General features: G+C 42.1%; 1 protein-coding gene across 3 annotated transcripts in view; it reads right to left on the minus strand.

Moving 5' to 3' along the window:
• The window catches only part of ANKIB1 (ankyrin repeat and IBR domain containing 1), a 110,618-nt gene that overhangs the window by 14,998 nt on the left and 78,285 nt on the right, over window positions 1–17,335 (minus strand). For all 3 annotated transcript variants that reach the window (XM_075211823.1, XM_075211821.1, XM_075211822.1), the window contains exons 8-13: window positions 11,690–11,834; window positions 8,728–8,894; window positions 3,815–3,903; window positions 2,690–2,820; window positions 2,280–2,414; window positions 122–208 (exon numbers count right to left, since the gene is read on the minus strand). In XM_075211823.1, the coding sequence (XP_075067924.1) occupies window positions 122–208; window positions 2,280–2,414; window positions 2,690–2,820; window positions 3,815–3,903; window positions 8,728–8,894; window positions 11,690–11,834 (754 nt within the window). The remainder of the gene's footprint in view (window positions 1–121; window positions 209–2,279; window positions 2,415–2,689; window positions 2,821–3,814; window positions 3,904–8,727; window positions 8,895–11,689; window positions 11,835–17,335) is intronic.

Raw genomic sequence — 17,335 nt, forward strand, 5'->3', positions numbered from 1 at the left:
GCCCACAAAATGGTCAGTGACAGGTGCTCTTTAAAAGGTAATACCACCTCAAACAGAGCCATGATGGGGAAAACTATTTCCACAGACAATGAAGTAACACATGAACTGCATTACGTGGTACCTGGTAGCTGTGTTCATGGTTCTTAAATCTGGTATAATAATGCATAAATCTGTCCAATTCCTGGAACCGTTTGTGTTTTTTCTCTGCCTGAAACATAACAAGAGGAGGAAATCTGTCATTGTATTTCTCTCTTTAAGCAATCTTCATTAAAGTACACGAAACATGACATTTAAGAAAATGACAAGCTGTTAACCTTAGACACCTCCACTACCTGACAAGAACCACCAGAGAGCGCTGTTGCAGAGCAGGGAGCGCAGACAGTGAAAAGAAACATCTAAGACAGTCGGTCATTGAAGGGGTTATGGACGGAGGTGTTCACTGAATAAAGCCCCGGTTGGGTGACTGTCGCTTCTATTAGGTGCTGTACTCACCACACACTTCCTGCACCAGCAAATTTAAATGACCTGGTTAGTCTTCTTCAGTGCTGACCACTCTGGTGAGGGTGTAAGGGGAGAGGTAACCTCCAAATCTCTAAACAGGGGTGGGAATGGTCATAGCTCTCAAAAGGTTAATGATCAGTAATACCTCCTCATACCAGCAGGTGGCAGTGCACATGAGAATTATTAGTCACTGACATCTTCAGGAACAATAAAACACATACGAGAGTGAATGCTGTATACTATCAGCACGCTGGGATTTGTAGTTCTGCAACAAATGGAGTGCCATAGGTTGCCTACCTCTACGTTAAAGACTACTGCCACCTAGTGGCTAAATTATCGCAGAAAATTATGTCATTGGCTTAGGCTTATGTATCATCATCATCAACATTTATTTATATAGCGCCAGCAAATTCCGTAGCGCTTTACAATTGGGGTAATGTAGTGCTTGTACTCTTATTTTACTCGTAAAAAGTTTGGAGAGGTGTTTTTAAACCATGCTTTCTTTGTTCCAAGCAGTCTATTTTCATCTCATTGTGGGTTCGTTGGGTTGGGGATGGTCTTTGTAGCTGGAAGGAAAGCTCTGGGCTGAATCAGGAAGCTTAAAGCCTATATCTTTTCCCATAACTTCCCTGTGTACACAAGACGCACGGCCCGTCTAGAGTTCTCATTACACATTCGGCAAATAAAAGAGACAATCTAGTGGAGGCTTGTAGTGCGGCAGACAATAGACCGGCGACCGTAACGCGCCAGATTACCAGTTTGACTCGGAGATGGAATTTGAACACGCAGAAAAGGGCAGAGCAGTCATGCAAGTAATTGCTACTGGTCCACGTTCATTGTTGGCATCGGCATTTAAAATATGCCAAGTAGCTTTTGAAATTCAAACTAAAAGCTATTTCCTGAGCAGCACAATGACAAACTCCAGGGAACGTGAAATACGTGTTCTCTTCGTGTATGAAAGACTGGCGCTGAGGGTTACACAGCAGCTACAAGACAGGGACATTTACACTGAGCATCCCTCATGTCTACAGAGACAAATACATAGATTATTTTATATCTACCTTGCAGTAAGGAGAAGTTAAAGGGGGCCTCCAACCTGCATTGCCCACTGGATCTACTATTGAATCTATGATTGAGAGTGTGGATGTTGGCGCAGGTCTAACGTTCCTTTTATCACAACGAAGCTGAGGATCACTCATCAGTTAAAAGTCAGAGATTCTTTTATAACAAGCACCCAAAGAGAAAAATATGACTATCCCCCGGCATCCTACTTGTACCCAATGAGTCATCGGACCTCGTCATACCACAGGAGGGGAGCGGTCAGCACTGGGGCCCTCCTAGACATTTAACCAGCTACAACTGGGAGCGGGAGGTGTGCATTAAACGCAGCATTTGATTGGACGGTCTTGTCCAATGAGATGCTGTATTCACTACACACCCACAACCCATAGAGATATGTGCATTTTGCAGCACAAAGCTCTCTGATCCTTGATCCAGTGGATCTCTGTCCAATGACAACGTCTGGTGAAGGCCTATATCCGGTAACGTTAGGGATCATGGTGACACTTGCAATCAATGACTTAATGGCCAAATGCAGGACACTCGACTGTACTTTCTATGCAATAAGTCAAACAAAACATCTCTCAGACATGAGAATCCCCACTTTATACAGCAAGAACTCCACATAAATATAATTCAGTACAATGTCCATGTAATACGGCCAGATCTCTGATGCAGGATCAAGAAACAAGGCTGTAACTGTAGCACCCGGCTCTCACCTCAACCGTCATTTCTTTTGACTGCTCCTCCACCTGATTAATGACCTCGTAGCGCGTGCAGCGGTAATAGCCCCCGGTGGAAGAACTGTGTTTCTTCCACTCTTCCAGGCAGATCCAGCAGAAATCGTACTTGCACTGTGACAAAGGAAAACGTTATTACCAAATTCTAAACAGCATTATTTAAAACTAAACATTGAATATGATCTGCTCCTGATGAGAATGTATATCATGCCCTTTCTATGTCATTATTACACGTATGTATACTCTGATATATAAATGTCCTACGTTGTAGTCCAGGCATAGAATGGTGTAACAGCAGCAGTAGAGGGTGTATGACATGCCAGAATAAGAGGGTGGCAGTTACGCTCCCATAGCGGCACCTATAGCCGGCGTTAAACGGTCTCTCTTACCTTGGCACACTGCATATGGTTACAGCCCTCGTTCTTCTGGATAGGAGACTTGCAGTTGGCGCACGGTTTAGAGTTTGTTAATAACCACAGGCAATTAGCAGCGTCCTCGAAAGCCTCACTCACTCCGACAACTAGAAATCATTACAGAGTAAAGCCGTTAGCCGCACATATAATGGAACCGCTTCGTTTTGCTTAATTGGTTCACCACAAACTCTTAAATTTGCATAATATTATCATTGTATTTAAAGAGTCTCAGGACAGCATCCTAAACCCATGATGTAGATGGTTGTGGTCACATGAAGTACATTACAACTGGGCTAGTAGAACAGCCTTACTGCACGTGCTCAGTACTGTGACATCACCGTCAGGGCTAGTGACATAAGCAGGTCAAGGGTCATTCTAACAGAGAATATTCCATGAATGTCCTGGGAATACTAAAAATAAGTCCTAATATTTTCATTCATAAAATTATGTTTTTAAAGTTCAACGTGTTTGGTGTATAAGATCATATGGTTTAAATGTGCTAATTGCTATATAAGAGAAGCATTATTTTGAACAACTTGGGGGTATGACCTTTGTTTAAATGTAGAGGTGTATTCGGAACCACAACTCTCAAACAGTAGTGTGACAAGAGCCTGCAATAACTACTTCTTGTTAATCTAAGCTGAGCCCCACCCACTTTCATTTTAGCTACCTGTAGATATGCAGAAGCCGACTGAGCTGAAACACTCTGTGCTGCTGCTAGCAGTCTAATGCTTGAACATGGGCCCCCAGTTTTTAAAACTGAATATAAATCAGTGCTCTGACCCTAGTCAGATACAGCTACAACTTGCTTAGTAACAAGCTGCTAACAAAGAGGATATATCAGCACCAGATGATTAGAGAGTCAATTTCAATGAAATAATTCATTTTGTGTCAATCTACTGGTACCAAATTTAATTACTTAAGAACCAATGACTTGAACACACAGGTCCACGCAGTCGTAGGCCGACGGGAAACATGGGTCAGTTGAGGTACGTGTATTTGGCCTACCCAACCGGATTCTGCCTCACTTGGCAAACTGGCTGCAGATCTGGTAATTCCGCTGTTGTGCCCAATGACCGTATCGGTTTACAGGGTACTTACGCTCTTCCGGCTTCATTTCTGACACCTTCTGAAGCCAATTTTTCCACGTTTGGCAGTCACAGGGTTCATGGGCATCTCCCAGACACTCCCTAAAACATACAGGCCCAATTACACTCAATGTGTGATATCTCAGGTTACCAGTCCTACAGCAATGCTTACAAGGGTTTATCTGCAGGTGGCGATGTATATACTGATGCTGTATAAATCCTGGGCACTGGGGCTTAAACCGCTTTATATATATTATTTATTTTAAACAACAATATTTTTTAAACTTTATTGATCAAGCGGTGAACATGAGACAATACCAATGAACAAGTCACAAACCGTAACATACTGGAGAAAAGACAAGTATGTCAGAAATTGTCCCTTTTATTTTATTTATTTTTTAATAATGGTGTAAATGTATTTTTGGTTCTGCATAAAACCTCCACTCACCACACAAATTTTTTATAAATGCTCAAAGGGGTTTTCCATCACAATACAAATGTACAATACTTTCTAGTCTCTTCTCTGCAGGGCATATAAGGGGCATGTGGGGATGCTGATGTACATGTGGGGAGATCGGATGGCATATAAGGGGCATGTGGGGAGATCGGATGGCATATAAGAGGTATGTGGGGATGCTGATGGACATGTGGGGAGATCGGATGGCATATAAGGAGCATGTGGGGATGTTGATGGACATGTGGGGAGATCGGTTGGCATATAAAGGGCAAGTGGAGAAATCTGATGGACATGTGGGGAGATCGGATGGTATATAAGGGGCATGTGGGGAGATCGGTTGGCATATAAGGGGCCTGTGCGAGGTCTGATGGGCCTGCAAGGGGTATTTGGTTAGGTTTCCTGGCACGTGGGGAGATCTGATAGGTATGTAACAGGCATGTGAATAGGTCAGAGGGGCATGTTGACCATTTATTACTCCCCCACTTCTACTGTTCTAGATTTTATTTTTCTGGTATCTCTGGTCATTTTCACTCGCGCCCCATAGGGTTGCAAAGAGGAAATGAGCAGATATTCTGTACCGTATTGGTCGTTAATGTGCGCAGCCGGACATCGCCAGCGATGGATTTCCCCCTTACTCTCTGACTGGTGGCCACCCCAGCATTAGAGGTTCATCCTTATAGGACTAACATAGGAATACAAACATCTTATAATTATTGTGTGTGAAGGACAAGACCAACCGTCTGCCCTCCAGGGCTCCTTTGTAGTCCTCAACTATCCTGACCACTTCCATAGACTATTTCATCACATGAGAGTGGAATAGTTTTTGGCTCATGTTAGTAAAACATATATGCAGCCGTCATCATGTAAATACTTGGGACAGCTCTGTGCATATTGTCCAGTACAGGAATGAATACAGTCACACATCCTGCATGACCTGGACTTCACCAAAATAATTGTTGTGGAAATCAATGCAAAAAATTCCACTCACACATTGCAAACATTCAATAGCCCCCGTATGAGCAGTGCAGGAGAGCGCCACCGTTACACTACTATGAGCAGTGCAGGAGAGCGCCACCGTTACACTACTATGAGCAGTGCAGGAGAGCGCCACCGTTACACTACTATGAGCAGTGCAGGAGAGCGCCACCGTTACACTACTATGAGCAGTGCAGGAGAGCGCCACCGTTACACTACTATGAGCAGTGCAGGAGAGCGCCACCGTTACACTACTATGAGCAGTGCAGGAGAGCGCCACCGTTACACTACTATGAGCAGTGCAGGAGAGCGCCACCGTTACACTACTATGAGCAGTGCAGGAGAGCGCCACCGTTACACTACTATGAGCAGTGCAGGAGAGCGCCACCGTTACACTACTATGAGCAGTGCAGGAGAGCGCCACCGTTACACTACTATGAGCAGTGCAGGAGAGCGCCACCGTTACACTACTATGAGCAGTGCAGGAGAGCGGCACCGTTACACTACTATGAGCAGTGCAGGAGAGCGCCACCGTTACACTACTATGAGCAGTGCAGGAGAGCGCCACCGTTACACTACTATGAGCAGTGCAGGAGAGCGCCACCGTTACACTACTATGAGCAGTGCAGGAGAGCGCCACCGTTACACTACTATGAGCAGTGCAGGAGAGCGCCACCATTACACTACTAGGAGCAGTGCAGGAGAGCGCCACCATTAAACTACTAAGAGCAGTGCAGGAGAGTGTCACCATTACACTACTATGAGCCGTGCAGGAGAGCGCCACCATTACACTACTATGAGCAGTACAGGAGAGCGCCACCATTACACTACTATGAACAGTGCAAGAGAGCGCCACCATTACACTACTATGAGCAGTGCAGGAGAGCGCCACCGTTACACTACTATGAGCAGTGCAGGAGAGCGCCACCGTTACACTACTATGAGCAGTGCAGGAGAGCGCCACCGTTACACTACTATGAGCAGTGCAGGAGAGCGCCACCGTTACACTACTATGAGCAGTGCAGGAGAGCGCCACCGTTACACTAATATGAGCAGTGCAGGAGAGCGCCACCATTACACTAATATGAGCAGTGCAGGAGAGCGTCACCATTACACTACTAGGAGCAGTGCAGGAGAGCGTCACCATTAAACTACTAAGAGCAGTGCAGGAGAGTGTCACCATTACACTACTATGAGCCGTGCAGGAGAGCGCCACCATTACACTACTATGAGCAGTGCAGCAGAGTGCTACGATTTCACTACGATGAACAGTGCAGGAAATCTATGAGCAGTGCAGTTGAGTACTATGATGTGTTAATACAGTGCTCAGGGGGAATTGTTATACCACAGTATTGAGAAGTATGTGATACTACAGTGGTGTGATGTGTCCCTAAGCTTTTAACAATACTGAGAGGTATTAGAGGTATGGGCATAACTGCAAAAATGAACTATGTAGTTTACATGGTTAAACTTATTGCAGACCCTTTAAATAAGTACTCTGTGTAAGAACAAAAGGCTGAGCCCAGCCCAGACACTGTGATTATGTAATCTGAGGCCTAGCACCAGGGGATTGGGATAGAGGTATAACTTCACTTTTCTTTATCAAACGATGCTACATTTTACTTTAGGAAAAACTCAAAGTCGTTGTTTAAACCAAACTTATTAAAAAGCAAAACAAACCCCAAGTATATAAAGATAAACATGAGATAAACACCCAATCACACTCTTTTACACAATGGTTTTGGAATTCTGCTGAATGTTTGTGTGACCCTGGTTACTTTCCTGTCCTGCTTTGGCCTCAGGTGTCCTAAGGATAAATTATTCACAGTGTTTTTGTCACAGAGAACAGAGCGGTCCTCATATGACACCACACAGTTCCTCTAAGGATACACAGGATTGTACAATGCAGTACAAAGACCATGCACAGACGTAGATTGTTCAGAGCTATTCTCGGGCTCCTCGTTACCATGTACTGACTCAGAAGCCACCTTGGACTGAGAACAGTTTATATAAATCACGACATTTCCATCGGCATCCTAAGACATCTCCGGTACAATAAGTTTTTCGGTCCTACACCACCTGGGGCTTGTGGCGAAGCTATTAATACTGCTCCCCGCAGCGCCTGTTGTGTCAGGTCTCCGATTTCGTCTGCATTATAAATGATGTACAAGCTAATAGAGGGCTGTAGGTAAAGAACTCGCTTCCTGAAGGAAACCAGATACTGACCACAAGCTTGGTTTATGTCACATGGAGATATAATAGACGGAGTACACCGCTCATTCCTTACTGCCGAGAGCGGCACACGACTAACGCTCCGGAGAAGAAGGATAGAGGGGACAGAGGGCACAAGGAGCTTAATCATAAAGTGGCGGTTCTGTAAGATACCGGTAACATTTTCACCAATCCACTGGACGAATGTTCTGCCCCTGCCCCACATTAATACCCAGGGGCGCATGCAGTGGGAGTTTCTGGGTCTCCAGAAACCCCTCCCCTCACGAAGTGCCCCACATAGCGGCACTGCACTATATAGGAGCCGTGGCGCTGTCAAGGAAGCGTCCGCGCAGACGCTTCTTTGACAGCGCCCGGGCTGCTGTATATAGTAGAGTAAAAATCCTGCGTGCGCTCCTGATACCCTATACGGTTCTAACCCAAGAAGCCCAGATAAAACATAAGTCTAACATTCACTATATTCAAATATCATACAAAGTATTCCTCATAGCCTGACTAACAATGCTTCTAATAGGACCCCAACTAAATCCTGGTGTTATATGAATGATGCGTGGGAGAGGTTCTGCCAAACTACCATTGAGCATGGGCACTGCCAGGGAGAATAGGAAACTGTCCTCACAGTATGAATCCTATGACCTCTCAGAAGACATCTTTTAGAAAGTTACAGGTACCTACCAGTAACTGGAGAAGTTAAGGGGCACTCTCTCCCATTAAAAGAATTATAGACACTAACTCCACTATTATCTAAGGCGTGCCTTAAAATACATGCACAAATCAGTGCTGTATCTCCCCAGATTTACAGATTTAAAGAACCACACAGTCTAACTATCCTCCTTACACTACTGACAAATTAAATGACAGTATTAACAGACCCTTTGCGGCCGTGGGATATGGACGCTTGGATTAAACAGCAAAATTTAGCCACAAGAATGCAGAGATTGCACAAGAGGCAGCATTTCTAACACTTGTCTCATTAAGAAAAATCTAAATTAATTTAACATACATCTGCAGGGAAGTCATACACAGTCTAATGTTATTGACCACAGAGAATAATCTAGGGAGTGTTCAGTACAACACCATTGTTTTACTAATGCCCCTTCCTCTCTGTGATTCTCACCTCCTGTCACTTCAGAAAAAGTGAAGCTCAGTTTTTATAAAACAATTGTGTTCATGTGACCGGGGGGGGCGATGTCAAACATGAGGAGGGGCAGAGAATGTGGGGTAGGGGAGGGCAGGAACTCCTGAATTATATAAACTGTACCCACCAGCAGAAGAGATGGCCTTTCCCACAGTCCACGGCTGGAGAGCGGAGCAATGGGAAGCTCAAAGTGTCTGAGCCAGACGTATTGGTTCCCTGCTTCTTCAGCCGCACGGCCCGCTCGCAGGCTGGAGTTGGGCACCATCGGATCGCCGTGTTGTTTTCCACAAATGCCTGGGATTAAATAAACCAGTCACAGAAAAAAACAAAAATAATCATTCCTTGGACTATAAGCAATAAAAAGTGTCCAGAGGGACTGGTGGCGATTTATTAACCAATACACCTGACTGTAGCCTATGGCAACTAATCAGCACCGATTACCTTGGTGAAATGTCTAATTGGTTGCTATAGCTACACCATATTTGCCCGTCTGTTCCATTATGCCCTTTAAATAAATGTTGCAACATTACATTTAAAAAAAAAATAAAAAAAATTAAGATAATATTTTGCTATTACAATTTATTTTATAGCATCTTAATGCTCAATGCAACACTATCAGAATAGAAAAACATAAAAATACTCCAGATGAGATCCATCAATTCAGAAGAAGTACAGGAAAAAAAAATCAAGGTATAATGGACTAGAACAGATCATATATTTTCTTACACCATAGAATCAAAATGTATTTATTTGGTATTTATTGTCAGTACTCAACACCAAATATTCTAATGTCAAATAAGAAAAACTACTCTAACACGATATCTTATTACAAAACAAAGAAACAGAAGCAGACAGTATTTGTTTTAATACTTGGTAGAAGCGCTCTTCGCTGCAATTAGACGCCAGTTTATTTGGTTAGTCTACAAGTAGCCGGAGTGATAGAAAATTGCTCAGGTTCCATCAGGTTGGGTAGGAGCAGTCTGCATAGCAATTCTGGATGGATTCCCCAGACGCTTGATGGGATTGAGTCCTGGGCTGCTCTATGACATAGATTATTTTGTATTTAAACCACTTCAATGTGGCTTTTCTGTGGGTCATTGTCCTGCAGTAATATAAATCTTACCCCAAGGTCTAAGTCTACTACACATAACAGCAGCTTTCTGCCAAGATTAGTCTATTTTATTTTGCTCTCTATTTTGACAAACTCTCAGGAGTATATTTACCAAACTGCGAGTTTGAAAAAGTGGAGATGTTGCCTATAGGAACCAATCAGATTCTAGTTGTCATTTATTTAGTACATTCTACAAAATGACAGCTAGAATCTGATTGGTTGCTATAGGCAACATCTCCACTTTTTCAAACCTGCAGCTCAGTAAATATACCCCACAGTCCCCTAAGTAGAGAAGTACCACTATAGCATTATGATCACGTCACTGTGTTTCATGGTAGAGACAGTGATTTCAGCACGATGCACAGTGTTTGCTGCTATCATTGAGGCTACATAGGTAAATCTCGTCCTCAGACCATAGTTTTCCTCCACTTGGTATGTGGGTCTCCCATATTGTTTCTGCAAAACTCTAGGCAAGATTTCATGTGACACTTCCCACGGAGAGATTCATCTAATTCTGACATGGACTTAGCCTCCTAACAAGCTTCCTTCTTAGACGGATTATCAGCTTTGAAGGACCAGCGGTTACAGACAAAATTCACAGTTCTGCTATATACTCTATGATATACCCGACAGTGCTCTGGGAAATATTAAGCATTTTTTTATATCCTTTAGCTGATTTGGTACTATTCAGTAACATTTTCTAAAATTAGCTTTGGCTCTTCCTTTGATCTTCATGATGAAGCTCTTGTTTGGAAATGTACTTACTGAGTATCAGACAGACACTTGGTAAGTGTCATGTGTGTATTTTGAAATCAATTCAAACACACTGAATTACAGCTTTATTTAGATGAATACTTATTTAAAAATTCTTTGACCATTTTATTTGTGATTAAGAAAAGTTTACAGTTTGTTTTTGACATTACAGATTGATTTGTGTTGAGGCATGGTTAGAATTCCCACATAAAATCAATTTTGATTCTATGATGTAAGAAAATAAAATGTGACAGAACAAAGAGGTACATACTTCATATAGCCAATGAATAACTTGAAAAGGGGGTTTACTCTGTAAAGTGACACTACAGCCTATAGCTATGAGAAGTATGGTTTAAATGAGTGTTATTTGGAATACTGTCTGCATGTTTGTTACATGCTAAATTTTCCTGAGATGTGTATCCTGTATTTGTCGAAATGCTGCTTTTTGCTTGTGTATGTGCCTATTTTTAATGCCGTGCAAAATAGTCATTACAGCTCTCAATGTAGCCAGAGAGGCAAAAAATAACAGATTTCAAAAAAGTCAAAACTTTTGAAAATGCGTAAAAGCATATGTAAAAATAGGATCTCAATCAGAAGTAATTTTAAACCCTCCAGACAGACAAATCAATGATATAAAATCGGAAACACATTTTACAAACCTGTAGACACGTTTTCAATTGCTTAAAACTGCAGAATAAAATCCAGCTCCGTTTCATTGGTCAAGGTGGAAATCTCCTCAGCCAATGATATTTCCCGATGAGTGCGTGATATCATTGGTTGACAGGTATATATACGGCTCAATCCTGATAACTTTGGCCTAAGTAAGTGTAATCATTCAGACCTGGTGATTGGAGACTGAATTGTGTGCCCAGCCACATAATACTTTACAGAACAATAGGTTAGTTCCTTGTCGTCTTACTTCTTACCTGTCCAAATCAATATTACTTCACTAAGGTACCATAAACTCCACTTTTACTTGTTCATATAAGACCTGACAGAACTCTGTACGTTTTCTAATCAGGGAAGGAAGAAACGGAAGGTCTTCTCTATTGTCATAAACTGAGACCAACGTCATTCTCCAAAACAATGTTTTATTTAACCCTATTATCTAAAAACAAAAATTATTTGATCACCTAAAAAAAAAAAATCACACGGATTTGCATTTTAAATGAGGAATCCCCCTAAGCACCTATGCAGTGTCCCCAGCCAGGCGACTAAAGCCCACCTTTATGTCAAACTGAAGGTACCGCTTGTCCATCTCCTTAGAGACCACACTTTCGATGACCTCCACAGGAACCAGCTGAAAACAGTCATAGGCCGGGCAGAATATGTTATGAGCTTCTCCTTCCTGGATTTTAAGGTTTAGAAACCTAAAAAAAAACAAAACAATAAATGTTAAAATAAATGTTCACAGTGGCCTCCATCACCCCTGGTAATAAACACCACACAGACGTTTCACCAAACCTGCCGGCATTCACGGTGGTACCCGTGTTAGAAAGCGTGCTATAACCGGGAAACAGGTCTACAAATAGCCGTGAAGATCTAAATAGATCAGAATCTGACCCTGTATATACAAAACAAACAGAACAAACCACCCCCGGATATATTGTAATATAATATGATAATTTATGTTCAGTAATACCTTGACCAAGATATAAATATAAATCGAAAGAACGTTGTAGAACAGTGCCCCCAGTGGCTAAATTATTACAGTGCAGCTGCTACTACAGAACTCGCGGCTACGAAAACAGAGATCTACAGTCAAGACATTAGTCTATGTTTATTTATGAAACCCTTGAAAATATAATATAATATAAATATATATATATATATATATATATATATATATATATATATATATATATATATATATATATATATATATATATATACATATATACACATACATACATACATACATACATATATATATATATATATATATATATATATACATACATACACACATACACACACACGGGCCATCCGAGGGACCTGAATTCCTGTGACCTCCACAGGAAGGAAGAAGAGAGTCACAGGCTGTGACCACTCTATGTTGCTAGAAGTCTTTGTGGTATTAGTCAATAAATACTGAATATACCATAAAGAGGTTACATATTCCCCATCTAAGCTCCCTGTAGCACCGCATGTCCCTATGGCTATAGTGGTCATTTAAACATCTTGATATAAGGCTGTAGTATAGTTCTGCTTCCCAACCAGTGGCTCTACAGGGGAAGACTTCAACTATAGAGAGACAGACATCACCAAACATGAAAACTGGTAAACAATACGTACTTTGTGGCTCAAAGCACAAACGTAATGTTATATACCTAATTATTGGTATTGTGAGATGAAAGAAAGACTTAGGGAACATTTGTGACCATCAAACCCATGACTAATATTGGGAAACTTTCTGTTATGCAACATCCAGTACTTTAATGAACACATTTGCTTCTGTGGCACGGAACATATATCTTATTACATAGGAGACGGCAGCAATGTTAGAAGGTGATTGTCCTGGATACTGGCCCCGCTAGGCCTTAACTGTGCACATGACACGTTCACTGTGGTAAATCGATAGCTGTGTAGACTCATTACCCCTTCACGACCGGCTCACATTTAAGGTTTCCTGTGTGTGTGCGTTAAACGGAGAAGTTATTTTTCTGCTTTGTGTGTATCACTAATACCTCATGGTCTTACAGAGGGCGGATGGGGCTTTCTTATGGTGGTATAGTGTGGTAAATAATGTCTTATTGTAAGTGCAGTACACAGGTGAAAGCAAATCAACAAAAAAAAAAAATATATACTTTTTCATAATTCTATTCATAGGGGAATATCTGTAGGATATACAGCCTATATTTTCATATATAGAATTCTAAAAACGACTCGGCCAGTGTTCAAGATTTTCCCAGCCCCTCCCCCCCCTCCCCAATATGGCGCCTGCGCAGAAGTCAAAGACTCTGGCACATTGCTACCTTCTACACAGACGCCGGCACCATATTTCCAGCTCGTTGTTCGGACGCGGTCAGGGGACTAAGACCAGTCATTGTAACTGACTGGCTGAGTCCCCTTACTGCCCCCCCAAAAGAGCGCCCTGGAAATCCGCCTGCGGCCGTCAACTGGCGCTGACTGGGCCCGTGTGCATTATCCACTAGGTATACGTGCCTTAAAATGTAATCTCTTCTGGAACCAACTTAATGGGGGGTATTCGATAGTCAGCGAGTTATTTTTTTTTAGAGCGTGTTAAGTCATTTTAACGCTGTTTTTCATCATTTTTGAGCGGGTTAACTTTACCCGCAATTCAATTCCATTCTTAACGCTATGTTTTTGTTTTTCATGAAACGGTCCTTTCGCGCTCCAGTAGAAGGTCTATTGAAAGTATAGGGTGTGCGAGAGGCAGCCGCGTTAAAAGCTATTCAATTGTTCTTTTTAACGTGGCGGGTAAAACAGGCAAATATCCTGTTTTATCTCGCACCTCCTTGGGGTGTGCTAAAAATAAAAAAACCTCTGAAAAGTAGTTGAAATCATGTAAAAAAGTGGGGAAAAAAAAAGTTAAACTTCTGTTTATCACTAATGCCTAACTTGTGTAAGTTGATTTTCTTGTAAAAAAATGAAATATATATAAAAAAAAAACATAAAAAAATAATTACTAATTATTATATTTATGTATGTTTTTGGTACAAATATGAATGTAGTAATGTGTTTTGACATGGTATAGATGATTGTATAGAAAAAAATATGCTAAATAAAGTAGGGATGTGCACCGGCGACTTTTGAGGTCTCGTGTTTTGTGTTTTGGATCCGGATTTTCGTTATTTTTGAGGTTCGGATTTGTCTCGCAAAACACTTGACGAAAGGTCTCGGTTCGGATTTAAGGTATTGGATTCGGATTTTTTTTGAAAAAAACATAAAAAGTTTAAAAATCAAGTTTTTGGGCTTATTTTCACTCCTAGGCTATTATTAACCTCAATAACATTCAATAACAAGCATTTCCACTAATTTACAGTGTATTCTGAACACCTCACAATATAGTTATTAGTCCAAAACGTTGCAACAAGGTATCTTTCTGGACTGCGTAGAGGAGTGGGTCACCACAATATATATTAAAAACCCTGAACTTTTATGATTCGCACCAATAATTGTACCTGGACTGCGTAGAGGAGTGGGTCACCACAATATCTTAAAAACCCTGAACTTTTATGATTCGCACCAATAATTGTACCTGGACTGCGTAGAGGAGTGGGTCACCACAATATCTATTAAAAACCCTGAACTTTTATGATTCGCACCAATAAATGTACCTGGACTGCGTAGAGGAGTGGGTCACCACAATATATATTAAAAACCCTGAACTTTTATGATTCGCACCAATAAATGTACCTGGACTGCGTAGAGGAGTGGGTCACCACAATATCTATTAAAAACCCTGAACTTTTATGATTCGCACCAATAAATGTACCTGGACTGCGTAGAGGAGTGGGTCACCACAATATATATTAAAAACCCTGAACTTTTATGATTCGCACCAATAAATGTACCTGGACTGCGTAGAGGAGTGGGTCACCACAATATATATTAAAAACCCTGAACTTTTATGATTCGCACCAATAAATGTACCTGGACTGCGTAGAGGAGTGGGTCACCACAATATATATTAAAAACCCTGAACTTTTATGATTCGCACCAATAAATGTATCTGGACTGCGTAGAGGAGTGGGCACTGGGCACCACAATAAAATATATAAAAAACCTTCAACAGATCTGCATTACACTACACATACGGCTGCTCCTCCATCCTCTCCATCATATACATGTTGGAGTTTTAGCGTGTGACAACCTCTTGTTTTTGATAATGTCAGTGCATTTGGAATATTTTTCAATTTGCCCCACACCACTGAATGTACTTTATCTATGATACGCAATACGCATCTATCTATCTTGACTGCGTAGTGTGGTGGCCCCGGTACACAATTTGGTACCGAGGCCACAATATAATTTAAAAACCCTCCACGTGTCGGAATTGCACCAAACAAGTATCTGGACTGCATAGTGGGGTGGCCCCGGTACCCAATTTGATACCGGGGCCACAATACCTCCTCCAAACATGCTCCAGACAATTCGTCATTGACAGACCCCAGACAGACAGGGTCGTAGTGTTATTGTTTGACTTTGTAAACCCAAAAAAATGTCCCTGTTGCACATAGTCGTGCAATGAAGACTGACTTTTTCATTTAAAGGCACGATCTTTAAAGTGTAGTGTTTGTAAGTCTAAGTCATATTATACTTTTGGTAAAATTGGTTTTTTTTGTTCCTCTTTATGGTAATTAATTAGTAATAGAATTAAAGTAGGAAATAGAATTAAATAGAATTAAAGTAGGAAATAGAGTGGTATAGAGTTGTAGTGTGGTATAGATAGAGTGGTCCACACAATATAATAATAAAACCCTCAACTGGTCTGAATTCCACCAAACAAGTATCTTGACTGCGTAGTGTGGTGGCCCCGGTACACAATTTGGTACCGAGGCCACAATATAATTTAAAAACCCTCCACGTGTCGGAATTCCACCAAACAAGTATCTGGACTGCATAGTGGGGTGGCCCCGGTACCCAATTTGGTACCGGGGACACAATACCTCCATCAACCCTCTAAATCCCACTCCACTGATGGCGGACACCGGGCGCACGTCTAACACCAACATTGCAGTTACAGCCGCAGTTATACGCTTTGCAATAGGGTGACTACTATCGTATTTGGTGGTCATGGCAAACGACTGTTGGACGGTCAATTGTTTGGTGAAAGACTTAGCGGTCTTACGACTTCCCCTCTGGGAAGATGACCGACTAACAGCAGCAACAGCAGCAGTGGCAGTAGTAGGCGTACCGCTGCAGGATTCCTCGGATGAATCCCGTATTGAGGAGGACTCAGTCTGGCTGCTGACTTGGGCTGCAGGACTGAATCTGATGGAGATTGTGGAGGAAGTTGACGAGGAGGGTGTTGCTGGTGTGTATCCAACTGGACCACGGGATTTAGGTGTCCCTGTACCGATGAGGGTCCTAGCCCCAGTTCCTGAACTAACCACTGAACTATGAAGGTTATTCAGGTGACGTATAAGGGAGGATGTTCCTAGGTGGGCAAGATCCTTACCCCTGCTTATTTGAGCTTTACATAAGCTACATATTGCCATACATTGGTTGTCTGGATTTGGATAAAAATAACTCCAGACCGAAGAGGTGCATTTTTTGGTCTTCTGACCAGGCATGACGATGGGCTTTTTCATCCCATGGACATCAGCTGTTTCCCCCCCTGGTGCCTCATTTACAATAACCACATCACCATCCTCATCATCAAGTTCCTCCACAGCGCCAGCTACATCATCAATAGCCTCCTCCCGAGCCACCTCTTCCCGTACAGTGATGGGAAGGTCAGGCTTGACAACCACCAACACCCTTGGACTCGCCTTGGGGATTTGTGATAATTTCTCTTTAGAAGGCAGAGTTGTTTGCTGTTTTGTTGCTGACAGCATAACTCTCTTCAATTTTTTGTAGGGGGGGGAGGAGGAGGAGGGCTAAGATCCGTGGGTGAAGCTGAACCACTAGTCATGAACACGGGCCAGGGCCTAAGCCGTTCCTTGCCACTCCGTGTCGTAAATGGCATATTGGCAACTTTACGTTTCTCCTCAGATGATTTTAAGTTTCTCTTTTTGCTACTTTTTCTTAACTTGGGCTTTTTGGATTTTACATGCCCGGTACTACGAGATTGGGCATCGGGCTTGGAAGACGACGTTGATGGCATTTCATCGTCTATGTCATGACTAGTGGCAGCAGCTTCAGCATTAGGAGGAAGTGGGTCTTGATCTTTCCCTACTTTATC

This window comes from Mixophyes fleayi, chromosome 5 (assembly GCF_038048845.1).
Source record: "Mixophyes fleayi isolate aMixFle1 chromosome 5, aMixFle1.hap1, whole genome shotgun sequence".
Classification (NCBI taxonomy): Eukaryota; Metazoa; Chordata; class Amphibia; order Anura; family Limnodynastidae; genus Mixophyes; species Mixophyes fleayi.